At 41.9% G+C, this 16,120-nt stretch overlaps 1 protein-coding gene across 1 annotated transcript in view; it reads right to left on the bottom strand.

The window, feature by feature from the left end:
- Nucleotides 1-464: 464 nt before the first annotated feature.
- Nucleotides 465-16,120, bottom strand: part of COLEC12 (collectin subfamily member 12) — a 162,153-nt gene continuing 146,497 nt past the window's right edge. Inside the window, exons 6-10 of the mRNA XM_054985963.1 lie at nt 11,616-12,095; nt 11,056-11,192; nt 9,472-9,581; nt 5,252-5,397; nt 465-3,208 (exon numbers count right to left, since the gene is read on the bottom strand). Of these exons, the coding sequence (XP_054841938.1) occupies nt 3,189-3,208; nt 5,252-5,397; nt 9,472-9,581; nt 11,056-11,192; nt 11,616-12,095 (893 nt within the window). The 3' untranslated portion in view covers nt 465-3,188. The remainder of the gene's footprint in view (nt 3,209-5,251; nt 5,398-9,471; nt 9,582-11,055; nt 11,193-11,615; nt 12,096-16,120) is intronic.

The following is a 16,120-nucleotide window of genomic DNA, read 5'->3' as shown; positions in this document are numbered from 1 at the left end:
CCCCCTCGCCACCTGCCAGCTGATAGTTTAAAGGGACCTGCTCATGGCAGGGCCCTTTAAACTGCCCAAACCCCATCCCCTACAACCTCCAGCCTGAGCCCCCCAGCCCCAGCCCCACACTTACCTTCCCCTGCGGCACGTGGCATCCTCCCTCTCCTCCTGCGAGGGGCAGGAAGGCCATTTTTGGCCTCCTCTGTGCCTCTGCGGGCTCGCAGGGTGGTGGAGGACGCCGAAAATGTCCTTCTCACCCCTCAAATGGCCACCGGGGGGCTGGGGCTGGGGTTTGTGGGCCATTTAAAGGGCCCTGCCACTTGCAAGTGGCAGGTCCCTTTAAACTATCAGCTGGCAGGTGGCAAGGGGGGATCCCCCTTGCCACCTGCCAGCTGATAGTTTAAAGGGACCTGCTGCTTGCAAGCTGCAGGAAAAGTTTAAATGGCCGTTTCCTTGGGGAAATGGCCATTTAAACTGTCCCTTTCCCAATACAACCCAAAAGAACCTGAACCAGTAACCACTTCATGGAAGGAGCTTCCACAAACCGTGGTTCGCAAACCACGAACTGTCCTGGTTTGTGCATTTTTGGGGGGTCATAATTGGATTCGTGCCCATCTCTATTAGTGGGTGCTATCATAAAATAGCTGCCATGGGGATGGGGCCAATCACAAAATGACTGCCTCATGGACTGAGCCAATCACAATGGAGACTGTACCACAAAATACTGGAAGATTCCAAGCCAAGTATCCTGTAATGGAGCTAAGTAGGGAAATGGTGGGGAAGGGAAAGCAGAAGACCTTCCCCTCTGTACTGCTCATGGTTGGCCATACTGAGCAACTAAGAGGTTCTTTTAAGGTGAGTATATGTGACTGTGAGATGGGTTGGGGACACTCAAGATGGCTCACATCAAACTTTGTCCTTTGCTAGCCAGTTAGCTGGTGTCAACCTAAAGCTTCTTGTTTTTCCTATTCCAATCACAATTTTTTGAATTTTATCCCAAGACTCAAGAAAGAAGCAGGCACTATGAAACAAATCCCTATGCACAATAGTGCTAGGCAACATGTTGGGGACTTCTGATCTATTCTCTGGACCTGCATAATGCATAAAGCTGAATTCGCAGGAACATCAGAAGAGCCCTATAAGAACATACCAAAGATCAAATATTTTATTTCCAGCAATGACCAGCTAGATACCTCTGAGAGGCTCATATTTGATGGTTCCTAATAATAACATTAGTTATTTGCATACATTATGTGCAACATGATGCCTGGGCAATAGCTCTTTCTAGATGGAAAGAAAAAGGAGGTTTTAGCAAGTTATCAGAATAGGGAACATGAGAAAAACTAGTGACAAACATTTTCAGGATAAACTGATATTTCTGACTTTAAGTTTGTGTTCATTTTATAAACTAATGTTTTTCCTGTATCTAGCTTGTACCCAGAATCTGCAACAAAACTGATCATAGAGATTTCTGCTAAATCTTTATATACAGACATTTGTATGGTATATTCTCCATTTCACAACACTGTATGTCAAAATCCATGATCTGTCTTTTAATTTGATTTAAACCTGCTTCAATGCAAAACATTATGCTATTGTAAAAAAACCTTAATTTGTGTCAGTTGTATGCAGAAGGGTACAACATTCCCTTAAGCTCAAAAACACTTCTTAGAATGAGGATCAAGAGCAGAACAGTGACACTGAGCTTAGTGGTGGTGGTTAACGCTTCCCCCAGCGTCCATTTTCCCCACAGGTAGGGGAAAGAAGAGGGAGGGGGGAAACACGTAACAGAAAAATGGCTGGTAAAGAAAGCATATGCATTAACCCAGCTGTTCTGCTCCCCTTTGGAAGCTGCCTTTGGGTTAAAACAAAGATATGAGGAACGTTACATGCAACTGCAGGAAATGCCTTGTTTGGACCTCAGCTCCCATTTGTTGGCACTAGGATTGTCAGGTCCCCTTATCCTCCAGGTTGGGGGAGGGGCAGGGTGGGAGGCAGCACTCACGTTGTCTTCACTCCTGCGCTTGCACATTTTGGGGCCCAAATCAGCCCACTGAGAAGCATGTGAGCACCATTGGGGCAACATGATGATGTCACTTCCAAGAAGTGATGTTGTCATGCCTCCCTGGGAGCACCCCCAGGAGGCCCATTCCCATGTCTTTCCCCACTCCAGCCAGGTGAGTGGTGGTGGAGGCAGAGGTTGGGGAAGCAGGGGATCCCCTGGGGATCCCCTGAGATCCCTCGTTGGCACTACAATCCAGTCGTCAGCAGCCTGCTTCTCTAGTAGAGGAGAAGCATATATCAAAAGCAGTCCTTCATTCTTGCAGGCAGAGTAGCACCAGCTATTCTTGCAGACATGTTCCATCACCCCATGGCTTATGTGGCAGTCATCACATAGATGAGACCAACCAAGAAGAAAGGGGTTTCGGCTTGCATCTTAACCATCCTTGGAATCATGCCCCCCGCCCTACAATTCCACTTACATAAAATTCTACAAATGTTACCCCAAACCATCTTCAAAGTTGTTTAAACTAGAGTGAATAAAACCAAAAATATCTTTCTACCTGACAATAATTTCTAGTGAGGGAGAACTAGCATCATTGCTATTTTCTTTGGCCTCTTTGCACTAAATTAAAAATTTTAAGGCAGTTAAAAAGACCAATGTAATATGCAAACATTTTGTACAAAAATACAAAAATTTAAAAGCTTTTAAAAGTATATTCTATATTACTGATCAGATCTTGACTATATATATTTATATATAAAATTTATATATATTTATAAATGTATATTTATATAATTTGCCTATATTGGGATTTTATGACGTGGATGTTGTGTGTATGCAGTAGCTTCATATTGTTTTCCTACAGTGGAAAAGTCATGATCTGTAGTCAGCTTGACATGGTCCATTTCTGGCCAGAACAAATTTTGTGTTATCTGTACTATTTATGATTGGAGAAGGATCAATACCTGGTTCAGTTCAATTGCATTTCCAATAAATGCTTTTGTGCAACAGGTTCTAAAGCCCCTGAAAAATTAGAAGATGAAGAGGAAAAATTGTGCTGATGACTCTTTGCTCGTCAAAACCAGTTCTCAGTGCTCCCTCTTTTGGTCAGGTGATGATTCACTCCCAGAGGATTTTCTTTTTTTGTCTTTAAAGAAATCTCAGTCATTTTCATGTTGTAGTTCACAGCCTGTTACAATCTTGAAGCCTGAGCTAAAGTGGAAAAGGAAAATAACAAATTAAACATCTAGAAAAGTTAACTCAGAGACAGGCAGAACCACGTGGCATTTTGCCAAACACTGCTTCCTTATCCTGCACATTTGCTGAAATTATGAAAATGTGGGAGGTGGGCATGTGCCCACAAAAATTAACTGGCAGGGAAAGTTTATCACCATGTCAATAAATTATCCTCTGCAAAGACTTCCCCCATGCCATTTTCCCTGTATCACGTTTAGTTTCATGACTAGGAGGAAAATAAGTTAGCAAAATATGAGAGAGAAATCATGGAAGGGGGATGGATTAAGCATTCCCTATCCACCTACTAATTGTTTTGTGTTAATATCCCTCCCATCCAGATTAACAGCACAAGACAATTGCAGGGTGTTGTGAGCCAGTGTAATGTAGACTAAAACTGAGGAGATTCAAGTTCAAAGCCTGACTCAGTCATGAAGTTTGCTGTGTGACGGGGTGGTCACAGGCCGTTTCCACACGGCTTACCTGAAGCTGGGCCATGGCGCAACGTTGCAGATCATGCCAGGGAAAACGCGAAATATTGCGTTTTCTCATGTGAGTTTTGCGCGACGTCGCACAAAACTTGCACGAGAAAACGCGATATTTCGTGTTTTCCTTGGCATGATCTGCAACGTTGCGCCATGGCCCAGCTTCAGGTAAGCCGTGTGGAAACGGCCACAGTCTTACAGTCTAAAGCTTCACACTGTTGTGATGAAGATAAAATGGTGGAGGGAAAAACCATCTACAAGACTGTCAGCTCCTTAGATGAAGGACACAATAAAACTATGATAGATTGGGGTTCCCAGCCTTGTTAAGCTTGTGGCAATTCTACAATTTGATATATAGTGGTGAGTGCCACTGGAAAATGACTGCCATAGGCCTGGGGCCCATCACAAAATGTTGGGAGGCTCTAATCCAAGAGTCCTCTTGTAACAGAGGCAGCTGCTTCTTTGCAGATGCAAAGGGTGATGCCTCTTGGGTTTTTCTGAAGCCCCTTCTGCTTCAACGAGGTGGGGAAAATGTGATCAGTTTGAGGAAGAGATCCGGTTTTGTTTCATTTTCCAAAGAAAAAGGAGGGGTTGATTCCTGAGTGTGAGCTAGGGTTGCCAGGTCCCCTGGAGCCAAGTCACCAGTGGGTGGGTGGGTGGGTGGGAGGTGCATGGTGAGGGGAACTTACCTTGGAAGTCTTTCTTGTTGCACTGCAGACATCAAATTAGCCCCATGTGGGGGCCTTCCCTTCCTTGTCACGCCGGGAATGACAAGGAAGAGCTCTGGAGTACAGTCCTGCATACTCTGGAGCTCCTCGGCCTATCCCCTGCACTTCCCCTCTGCCAACCAGCTGAGTGGTCTCTGGGGTGGAGGCTGGAAGTGGGGGATCCCCCACTCCCACCAGGGGAATGGTAACCCTATGGTGATCTTACTAAGCCTAGATCAAAGGTAGCCTACGATCAGACTGAAAGTACAGCTGGTGACATGCCTGTTCAGGATGAGGCCAGAGCTTGGCAAGGCAATCAGCAGGTAAAGACTTGACTTGAAGATTTGTTTTTCCCCCGTTCAAGATTTTCTGGATTTTATTCCCAATACCCAAGAAACAAGGGAGTGCTGTGGTATCTATAGCCACCACAATTGGGATCACTGAGGCAGGCTGTGGATAGAGAATGCTGGAAACTTTTTGCCTTGCTATTCTGCTCTAAAGCTGCAACCCTAAAAACACTTTCTTGCCAGTTAAACCCACAGAGTAAAATGGGACTTACTTATGAGTACACCTACTTAGGATTGCTCCCTAAGATAGTTACTTAAATGGTGGGGAAGCAATACTGTCATTTTTTTTTGTCTTTAGCTGCAACAATTAAAAGTGGGGAAGATACTCAAGTAATACAGCGTTGTCGCATGAGTGCATCTGGCTACTAATCCTAGAACTACTTCTATGAAAGCAAAAATATCTTGGCATTTGATGAGACAGCCTTGATTTGCTAAAGGCACTAGGTTGGCTATTACCTATCTTACCTTACTGACCTAGCTTACCTTTGTCCACCTCTTTTTCACAAATAAAACTGTTAACGTCTTCACAGTGAAAGTCATTCCACAGTGCAGCATGGATTAACCCAGCACAATCTTCGCCTGGTCCATGCCCATGGTTCCAGTTGTCAGGCTGCCCAGCCTTCCAGTTTCTTTCAGCAAAGAAATAATGGATTAATCCGCATAACAAATAGCAAGCCACATGTGATGTTGCAACAGAAATGTTTAACAGTAAAGCAAAAGCAAAACAACAACCTGCCCCCCCCCAGCTCTCTTCTGAATATAAAATACACACAATACATGACGCTTCTTGGAAATGGAAACCATCTGGGCTGCAGAGAAGGGAATCAATTCAACAAGCTGCCAAGGCTTGATAGCTAAAATTACAAATATGTGCTTTGTTTTTGTTTGGGGATGCACATGGATTTGAAGGAGGGATGTATGATCCACGGGGTTTCATTTGCCTGCTTTACAGCTGCAGATTAGCTACTGAGATATAAAAATGCCCTCCTATTGGATTTACATTCCCATCCCCAAATCAAAACTAACCTATCAGTTTCTTGCTATCAAGTACAAAGAAAGAAACAGAACAGGGAGTACTAAAAGATGGCAAACTGAATTCACATATCAACCAACAAGAACCAACCTGGGGCAGTAGTTTAGTTGGGTACTATATTTATTTATATGTTTTTTTTCAGCCATTGTTATATATTTAGAAGAAAAGATGTATTGTCTCTCATTATACATTATACTTTTGATAGTGAATAAATAGTCATAAAGATTTTAAAAAGCAAGATCAGGGTCCAATAGCACCTTAAAGCCTTACTAGATTGTTCTAGCTGGTCTTTAAGTGCTATTGGACCCAGCTCTTGCTCGACTGCAGAGGATTACCAGGTCCAGGTTGGGAAATCCCTGGAGATTTTGGGAGTGGAGCCTGGAGAAGATGGGGTTTGGGGAGGGGAGGGGCCTCAGTGGGGTATAATACCATAGGGATCACCCTTCAAAGCAGCCATTTTTTCCAGGGGAACTGGTCTCTGTTGCCTGGAGATCAGTTGTAATCCTGGGAGATCTCCAGCTACCACCTGGAGGCTGGCAACCCTACTGCAGACCAACACAGCTACCCATCTGAAACTATCTTTGAAAATTTTAAGTTTTTATAGAGCTATTTAGAGATGAACTTAAAAGACCTTGCTTGATAGACTCATTCCTTGATTGTTTTCATTTAATAAATCAAACACATTTCCTTCAAAACTTTCAAAGCTCATCTTTCTTGGAGAAACAGGTTATTAAGCACAAGAAGTCTGTTTTTACTATCTGAAATAGAGCCATAATAACCCACTAAAGAACATGCTTGCCCAACTCAAAGGGTCTGAGTGAATTTGTGGGAAGGCATAAAAGTTTCCAGAAGTAACAAGTTAAGTCCAGCTGAAATGACTTTGAGGTCACAAGGGTACGTGGAAAATACAACATAAAGTAAACACTGAGAAAGTAAATGGCTGCAGCATCAAAAACCACAGGCTTGCACTAGCCATTTCATATCTGAGAGAAAAAATAAAATGAAAAGAAAATGAAAATATAGACTATACATGGAGCAGATAAAGTAAGCTGTTTATTCCCAGATATAGCATATTGCATACTTTGTGGGTTACTTGCTATGTTACAAATAGCTGTGATGTGTAGCATTTTGGTCAAATTAGGAGGAGCCCCAGATGCCTAGTCATCTGCTGTTAGAAATACTAGAAAGGTTTCAACTCTCTTATATTGAAACTTCATATTTGGATTTATGCAAGTTTGGCTGAAATATCACATCTGTGGTGGGTTGGGGGGCAAAAGCAGGCAGTAATATATTTTTGGTAGGAAAAGCTCCACGCAGTACAGTGCCACTCTTTTCTTGAAGTCAACATATAAAATTTTAGGAATACTTAAGGAGTACTGCTTGCACCACACTACCCTGAGACATACACAAAGCACTGTGTACAGAGAGGCCAGAGATCAATTTGTGTCTTGGCCTTCAAGTGCTTGGCACTCTTCAAAATTTGCCACCCGTAAGGTAAAATGATGATGGTGTTCCTGATACACTTTCTCCCTTGCCTTGGTAAAATCCAGAGATAACCTTGTCCACCAAAAATTGCAAGAAGGACAACAGAGATTTTACACAACGAGAAGTAGGTTTTATTTTTCTGAAAAGAGAAGTTGTGGGTTTTTATAATCAACTATACACATAACTTATTGAGAGATGGATAAATGGAGATAGTGTTTCCTTACTAAATATGATGTTTCAATGTGGACCATCAGTCATGAACTGCCAGAATTCTTTCTGAATGACAAATCTGCCAGTTTCCCCCGTGTTTGCTAATTTATTTAAAACTATAGTACCTTGGATAAGCCACTCCTCTCAGCCCCAGTTCCCCAGCTGTATTGTGGGGATAATAATAACATAACTTGTTCACCACTCTGGGTGAGGCACTAATCTGTCTAGAAGAGCAAGCAGTATGTAACTGCAGTTATTACTATTACTATTACTATTACTTTAAATCCACAAATCTCAGCCTGCCCCATAGCTTCCCTCTATATCAGAAAGACTACGTCTGTGAGCTTTAAACCAGCGTGCAACTCTACAGGTCACAACACTAACCCAGTCCATCTCCATCTGAAGGGACTGTGAGATAGAGCTAACACGCCTGAAGGACTTCCTGGCTCTATCTGCCCAAGTGGCAGTTAAACTCCTCTTTTTCTTTCTGTGCACTCCTCCTCCTCTCTCCTCCAAAGGTTCTGAGGATCCTGATTGGCCGTACCTGTCCCTTTCTTCCATACCAATAGGACAAAAAGGAGACTGACAGAACAGGTAAAAGGGGACAGTCTAGGATCTGTCTGATGCAATGTCATTTTCTTTACTTCTTATGTAATATGTAAGCCAAAATTTAGCATTTCAGCCTAGTATTTAACCATTGAGCTAATCAATACTCGGGAGGCAGCTGTGATCAGATCTTTATGTAGTATTGAAAAAAGTTGTTAAAAGCTGCTGAGAAGAGTGGAGGGAGAGAGTGCCTTAGGAGGAAACTCAGCCTGGTCCCTAGCACCATTTCCATATCTAAATCTCTCCTCTGTGGCTCTTTTTCTATTTATTTTAAAAACTGTAAAGAGGGAGCCTTTAGAGGTTCCTCAGAAGTATTTAAAGGGAAATGAGAAGTGCTTCTTTATAAAATAGGAAGCTGTTTTAAAGGAAGTTGAGAAAATTGCCATCAGCTGAAAGGGATTGGACTCTAAACGTGTGCCGCTTCAGATTTGTGATCTTACCGCATTCTGTGCTGTTTTATCACTCTGCATTTACTGCTGCATTCTATGGGTTTATTTTTTACAAACAATACTTTGCCTATTGTCTACAAATTGAATCAACACTAGATTTTGTGTGCTTGCAAATGAACTTTTCCCCACAGCTCTATGTCATTTCCCTCTTAGTTCCCCTCATTTGTCGAGTTTCCTTAAACTCTCTTCATATCCTCTCCATATCCCCATCTCAGGGCTGCTGACAACCACTTCAGTCCCTTAGACCAACCAGATGATATAAAAACAAATTACATGACTTGCCCAGCTGAATCAGGAGCAAGTACCGTGAAACTGTGGGACAGAAGAAGAGAGGCATGCTTTAACTCACTGGGAAAGATACATTTGCTCAGGATTGGCTGTGAGCATCATAGTGTATACCCTGAACAGAGTTCAAAGGCACTTGATTCTGACTGGGCGTCCAGTTGGTTCCAAGAAAAAAATTCCAACGGTGTGACATCTTATATAATCAGACAGCAATATTGTTCCATATCAAGTTATGGTCTACTGTTTGACATCCATCAACAAATGGGGATTTTCTTCTTATGAACAGTTATAATTCACATTAAAAGAAGAAAATATTTAAAACATGGCCAAGGGGCCTGATTTCCACCCCTATTTTATGATAATATTCTGCAATGAACTTCTTGGCAAAAAGTGTCACACTGTGTGGTTCTATGATTCTTTTAGTCAATATTCAGTTCTTTTTTGGAAAGGAAATAAAGCTTTGTAGCCACAAAAGGAGGGAGTCTGAGTAAGCATGGAAGAGCAGAATAACCTTTCCAAATAAATCTTTGCTTTACATGGTTCTGGCAACTGTTTCCATTTCAAGATCACAGTTATATGCCAACAAATAATGCAACAGCAAGAACAATATCAGAAAATGTTCTTCCTACACTTACGTATATCCTGGCAAAGTTCCATCCAGCCATTGCCACTCATCCTCCTTCTCTGAGTCTGTGAGGCCAATCCAGAAGCTGCCTTTTCCAGCTATCTGTTTTTTTAGCCATTGCTGTGAACACAAAAAAGTACTAGTTGCACTGTACTACATCTCAGAATATACAAGCAGTACCCATGTGACTTTGTTTTTAAGCAATGGAAGCATGATCTGACCTTAAAAGTTAGTTTAGACCATCATGGTTTTTATGATTTTATAGGTCACCTCTCCTATGAGTGGTTCAGACATGCATTAACTTAATGTGATTTCTCAGCACTTATTGGCAGCTTGAATACATACATGTACTCCTTTGAAAAGCAGCACAACAATCTGAGGTGATGTAAGGGATGTACATATTCTACATATACATATGAATCAATCATAACTTGATACAACAGCTATCAAACAATGAACATGCTGGTATAGGAACCAGTGCATAGAACCTCCATTATTTGCTTCCATGACTTCCTGTTTTTATAGCAATAAATATTGTATCTAACAAAATCCGATATAGTAGCTAGATAATAAAATAATAGTGAGGAAATCTAGAAGAAAGAGAAAACCACCCCCACCACCCCCTTTAGGTTAATTGCTTGGGCTAGGGAACTAAGAAGACATCTCACATGGTATCCTTTACTCCAACTAAGTTATGTGCATGTATTCATTGGGGTGAGAGGAGCAAAGAATTGGTGCCCATAGCTTTTCTGCTGCCTTTCGTGTCCTCCTTATGGCAGCACAGTTTCAGCAGAAGGCATTAGGAAGAGGAAGACAACAGCAAGTACTGCCTCTATGTATGTTTTAAAAACTCTAAACTTTCTTCTTTTGTGTGAGGTTGGTCACAGGTTCCTTTGAAAGAACCTGAAATTATGACCCAGGTTTAAGATGTCCATTACCAATAGAATTTTAAAAATTAAATTATTTTGGATTTCATCTCAGACAACCTTCTATTAAGCATCAGTCCAACAGGGCCAAGTCACATGAGCTGTGACTGATCTTCCAAAGTGTGTGTTTTTTTAAACAACTGAAAAGGAATACACTACAGCCCCAGGAAATTGCTGATGTTTGGAGAAGCAGTGTGTGAGGGCTGTGTGTTTTCTATACCACACCCTTCTCCTAATTAAAATACTTTCCCCTCAACTGTTGTTTTTCTTCTAGGAAAAAAATGCTCCCCCCCCCCAATTTGGCCAACAGCAACTTTGAGGGTATGTGTGATTTTGATTGAATCTCTATGAGAAAGGGTTTAATATTTCCTCCATCGTGGCTGGATTTTAGTCCCCCCCCCCAAAGTTGCCGGGAGATCAGTCACAGGTTTACATTGTTTGGCCCTGAAAGGAAGCATCAGAAGATCCCACTGACTGTTTAGGGGACTGCCAAAGAAGAGTAATATTACTGTTTGTATTATTCCTCTGTGTAAAGTTTTACTGACTTTTGAGTGAAACTGACACTAGCAGGCTTTCCGATGTTTGGGTGTCTTTTCTGTTGAGAAGGTTCCACAATGAAAGAGCCTTCAGAATCTCTAGCTGTAGGGACACCAGCTGTGGTTTTGTACCTGCTCATCTTTGCTGTTTATGAAAACCAAATGTGAGGATGTTTCTTCACAGAAATGTTTTGCCCCTTCAAAAATGTCTCTTTCTGACGAAAAGTAGTAACAGTTGCCAGTAAAATTCTTCCAGTAAGCAGGACAACCTGAAACATGAAATATTTATCTTAAGCCAACAAGAGAAGGAAAACAGAACCAACAAATGTCGTGATTAGATGTAAATAGATGGAATTTTCTATTACTTAAAACACTGTAGCTATCTCTTTAAAAGGCATGCAGGGGGAGGGGGAGACACATTAGACTGCCTGATCCCGCTACACTGAGGGCCCGATTAGGATTGGACCCTAACAGCATTTTTAAATCACCTGCAGATGGACTGCAAAATGGCAGTAACATCCCCAGGTGGCATTACATCTAGTTTGGCCCTTAAAATCAGTGTCCAGAAACAGAGTTCACCTATATAAGTCCCCTGTGGAAACATTGTCAAAAATATCGCCTAGTTTTATGTTTAAAGTATAGTACACAACCGAGAGAAGTCACATTGTTAGGGAAGTGTATGAGCAGCTTACCATTAGCTTCAGGAGCAGTTGTTGTCACACTCTGAAGTGCCATAGGCATTCCTGGACCTGGGGGCCCAGGAGGTCCAGGTTGTCCTGGCAAACCACGCATTCCAGGCAGGCCAGGCAGCCCACGAAGACCATGTACTCCTGGTTCACCAACAGTTCCTTGCAGCCCTGGAGGTCCAGGGGGGCCAGGGGGACCTGGGGGACCATCTTTTCCAGCTATTCCAGGTGGTCCTGGATCTCCACTAGGTCCTATCAAACCCGTCTTCCCAGGTGAACCTCTTTGGCCTTTGGATCCAGGAAAACCTCTGGAACCTTTCCCACCTTTTTCACCTGGTGGTCCAGTTGGTCCAATGGGTCCTCTTTCACCTTGCAATCCTGGTGGTCCTGGCTCACCTTTCTCTCCTTTTTGTCCTTTGGATCCAGGAAGGCCCATAGGACCTACAAGTCCTCTGTCACCCTTGGGACCTCTTGGGCCTGGAGGGCCTAAAATAATTGGAGGAAAATTCATTACTATAATTAGGACATATTTGGACTAGAGACTTGTGCCAAATATGATGACTCCACACACACACACACACACTGGAACTTTGGGAAACTTTGCTTATAATTGTATCTCTTTTCCAGAAGAAATTAGCAGAGAAACTATATGAAACAGAAATAAACAGGAGTCTTGTGGTAACTTAAAATATTAACAAGTTATGAACTTTAAATAAGCTTTTGTGGACTAGAGTCCACTTCATCCAATGCACGTAGTGGTTCCTCACTAGGTAGACATATGTAGCAGGAAAAAGAATCATGAAATGAAGGAAGTAAAGGATGAGATACAATGATGACAAATTCAGATGTAATCAAGAAAAGAATAGAGACCATTCCCAATAGTAGTTGGTGATATAACAATCTTCATATTTTGCTAAATTGGTTAATACTTATAGAATCTCAGGTCATTGTTAAGCCCTTGGGAGATGGTATATATTTCTTGATGAGTTCTAATACAACAGTTTCATGCTGAATATTCCCTTTGAAGTTATTTTGATGGAGACTAGTGACTTTTAGATCACAGTAATGTCTTGGAGTAACAAAATGTACTACAACCAGTTTCTGAATATTGCCATTTTTAATGTTAGATTTGTATCCATTTATTCTTCTGCATAGGGACTGATCTGCTTATCCTACGTAAAGCACATATTTGAGGATGAGAAATTGAATGACCTCTAGATGGTTCAGCTGGTTTATTAGATCATATACTACTATATCCTGAGAGGGTACATGGATGGAATTGGCATCTGGGATTCTTGCAGGGTCTGTTCTCTCATTTTTATCGCTGTTGTGCCCATCATTTCTTGTAAAAAGCTGTCTTTTTGTTTTTATTGTCAATTCCCAAAGGGACTGTTTTGTTATTAGGTTGTTTCATATGATTTTGTTTTGTTATTGCTTCTTTCATTATTGTTTCATTTTCATATTTCTATTTTGTTATTATTTCCTATTGGTTTCAACTGACGGCTCCCCTCCTTCTTGGGTTTGGTTTTCTGTCTGAATTGAACAAAATTCTGGGAGATTGCACTGCTCCCCTGGGACTAGGCTTTTTAATTCCCTGGTGGGGGCGGGAGATCCCCCACTCCCACTGTCCACCCCTTGCCACCACTCACCTGGCTGGTGGGGAGAAAAGGCAGGGGAACAGGCTTCCTGGGGCACGCTCCTAGCACAGTGAAACAACATCACTTCCAGCAGTGGTGTCATTGTGCAGGCTGCGGGAATGCTTCTGTGCTTCGTGATGGGCTGATTTAGGTCTCAAAAGAGACCCGATTGACAGATAGTTGTTGAGGTAAATTGCACTGTTTATTGTATGTCTTGTTTCCCTTTTTACTGCATTGTCTTCTACCCTTTTAACCTCCCTTTTGGCATTATGGTGTGCTATGCCTTAGACAGTTTTTGTTGCCTTGTTTGCATTGTTTTCCACTTCTGTAATCCTTGTTCTACTGTATTGTTTATTAGAGTTTTTTGATGTCTGAATAACTTTTTAAAAAGATTTTGGAACCCACCTTGAGTCTCAGTAGGAAAGGCGAGCTATAAATGATGATGATGATGATGGGGGGCGGGTGATGGTTTTGTCATTCCTTATTCCTCCCTCGGCCCATTGAAAGGAGAGAAGAAATGTGTGGGAAGAACTGAATGGTTTATTGGAAAATCTTAGTGATATTTATATAAATAGTGATTTACTCATGGCAGAGGCTTTTTAACTGAGCTGCTGCTCAGTGGTTCAGCAGAGAATCAGCACTTTACTGGTTCAAATCCCACGGCTGCCATGACCTCAGTAGGTGGCCTCGGGTAAGCCACTCCTCTCAGCCCCAGCACCTCAGCTGTATTGTGGGAATAATAATAACACTGAATTGTTCACTGCTCTGGGTAGGGCACTAATCTGTCTAGAAGAGCAGTATATAAGTGCAGTTGTTGTTGTTGTTAATGCTTGTATTGTTTCTAAATGATAAGCAATGGTCAAAGTTTTGAGAGATAGCTGATTCTGACATAGAATTGGATATATTTTCTTTTTGCTGTTGTTTGTTTATAGGTTTTTTATTTTTTACTGGCAGAATAAAATACCACAAATCAAGCTGAAAGCGTTACAGGATACAAAGGAAAAAGCAGGTTTTGTCTTACCGGACTGGTCATTATACTATAAGGCATGTGTGTTGACCTGGTTGAGAGAATGGATTACCCTGGAAAATGAAAGACTTTTAAACCTGGACTTGCTGATGGGCTGGCATGCATTTCTCTGGTATAAAAAATGGGAACATCATAAATACTTTAAAAACCATTGGATAAGGAAGGCATTAGTGATGGTTTGGGAAAGAACAAGACCCGCCTTCTATGAGAAAATTTCATTGTGGGTCTCCCCAATCGAAGCATTTACACAACCTAATTTGAAAAAAGAGGGGAAAGCCCCTACCTATAAGGTATTTCTGAAACCAGGCAGCTTATTAAAAACTTCAAAAGAAATGACAGATTCAGACATTGAGTTGGGATGGTGGGGCCGGGCACAATTAGAATCTAGATATAAAAAAGATAAGATAATGGGCTTTTATGAAAAGGAGGAGAATATTGATATGATAATATGTGGTGCCAATGTTAAAATGATAAAGAAAATATATAGTATGCTCCTAAATGCAAAACTACAGGGGAAAGAAGTTAAAGATACTATGATAAAATGGGCAGAGAACGTGGGCCATACAATTGATCTAGAGCAATGGTCGCAAATGTGGAAGGGCAATCTAAAGACAAAATCAGCTTCTTTGAAAGAAAATATTTACAAAATGTTTCATAGGTGGCATTTAACTCCTATTAGGGTAGCAAAAATGTCTTCAAATATGTCAAATAAATGTTGGAAATGTGAGAATACCCCAGGTTCATATTATCACATGTGGTAGATTTGTAAAAAAGCAGTAGAGTTCTGGAAGATGGTTCATAAAATGACTCAACAGATACTTAGGATTCCATTGCCTTTGAAATCAGAACTCTTTTTATTAAACCACATACTGGTTCCAGTTAATAAAAACCCTAAACATTTGATTTTGAATATAATCACAACAGCCAGGATACTATACGTGAAACTCTGGAAAACGACAGCCATTCCAACGCAAGAGAACCTGGTTGAAAGAACTCTTGAGACAGCTGATATGGATAAATTGTCGAGTTTATTGAAAGACACGGACAATACAATATATAATGATATTTAGGAGCCTTTTTACATCTGGATACAAAAGAAGTTTGTAGAAACCTAGCTTCTAGCTAAGATGAAGTCTTTTATGGACATTACCTAAAATGAAGGGGAAAATGTGCAAATAAATAGCTGATCTGCAGAACATATTGGGGGACAGAGTGTGGCACTAGGGGAGAAGTTGTCATCCCGCTACCTGTTGGTTTGTGGTGTCCCTCAAGGGGCAATACTCTCCCCCCTGCTATTTAACGTATATATGCGCCCCCTTGCCGAGCTGGTACGGAGTTTCGGACTTGGGTGCCATCAATATGCAGATGACAATCAGTTGTATCTGATGATGGATGGCCGGCCTGGCTCTGCCCCAGATGTCCTGGAACGTGCCTTCGGGACTGTGACTGGATGGCTGAAGCAGAGTTGGCTGAGACTGAATCTCTTGAAGACGGAGGTCCTGCATGTGGGTCTAGGGTCCATGGGTGCGGGACTCTGGCTCCCCGCTCTCGATGGAGCGCCACTTATGCTGGTGTCGAGAGTGAGGAGCCTGGGGCTGGTCCTGGATGCTTCCTTGTCTATGGAGGCACAGGTTGCAGCGGTTGTTTGATCCTCATTTTTCTATCTAAGACAGGCTCGACAACTTGTCCCCTACTTATCGACCCATGACCTTACAACAGTGATCCAGGCAATGGTCACCTCCAGATTAGACTACAGCAACTTGCTCTACACAGGGCTTCCCTTGGGCTTGATCCGGAAACTGCAGCTGGTTCAGAATGCAGCTGCACAGGTGGTTGCCAGAGCACCA

Source organism: Eublepharis macularius, chromosome 7 (genome assembly GCF_028583425.1).
Source record: "Eublepharis macularius isolate TG4126 chromosome 7, MPM_Emac_v1.0, whole genome shotgun sequence".
In the NCBI taxonomy this organism is placed as follows: Eukaryota; Metazoa; Chordata; class Lepidosauria; order Squamata; family Eublepharidae; genus Eublepharis; species Eublepharis macularius.
Note: the sequence above shows the minus strand (reverse complement) of the source record. Positions and strands in the feature narration are given on the sequence as shown.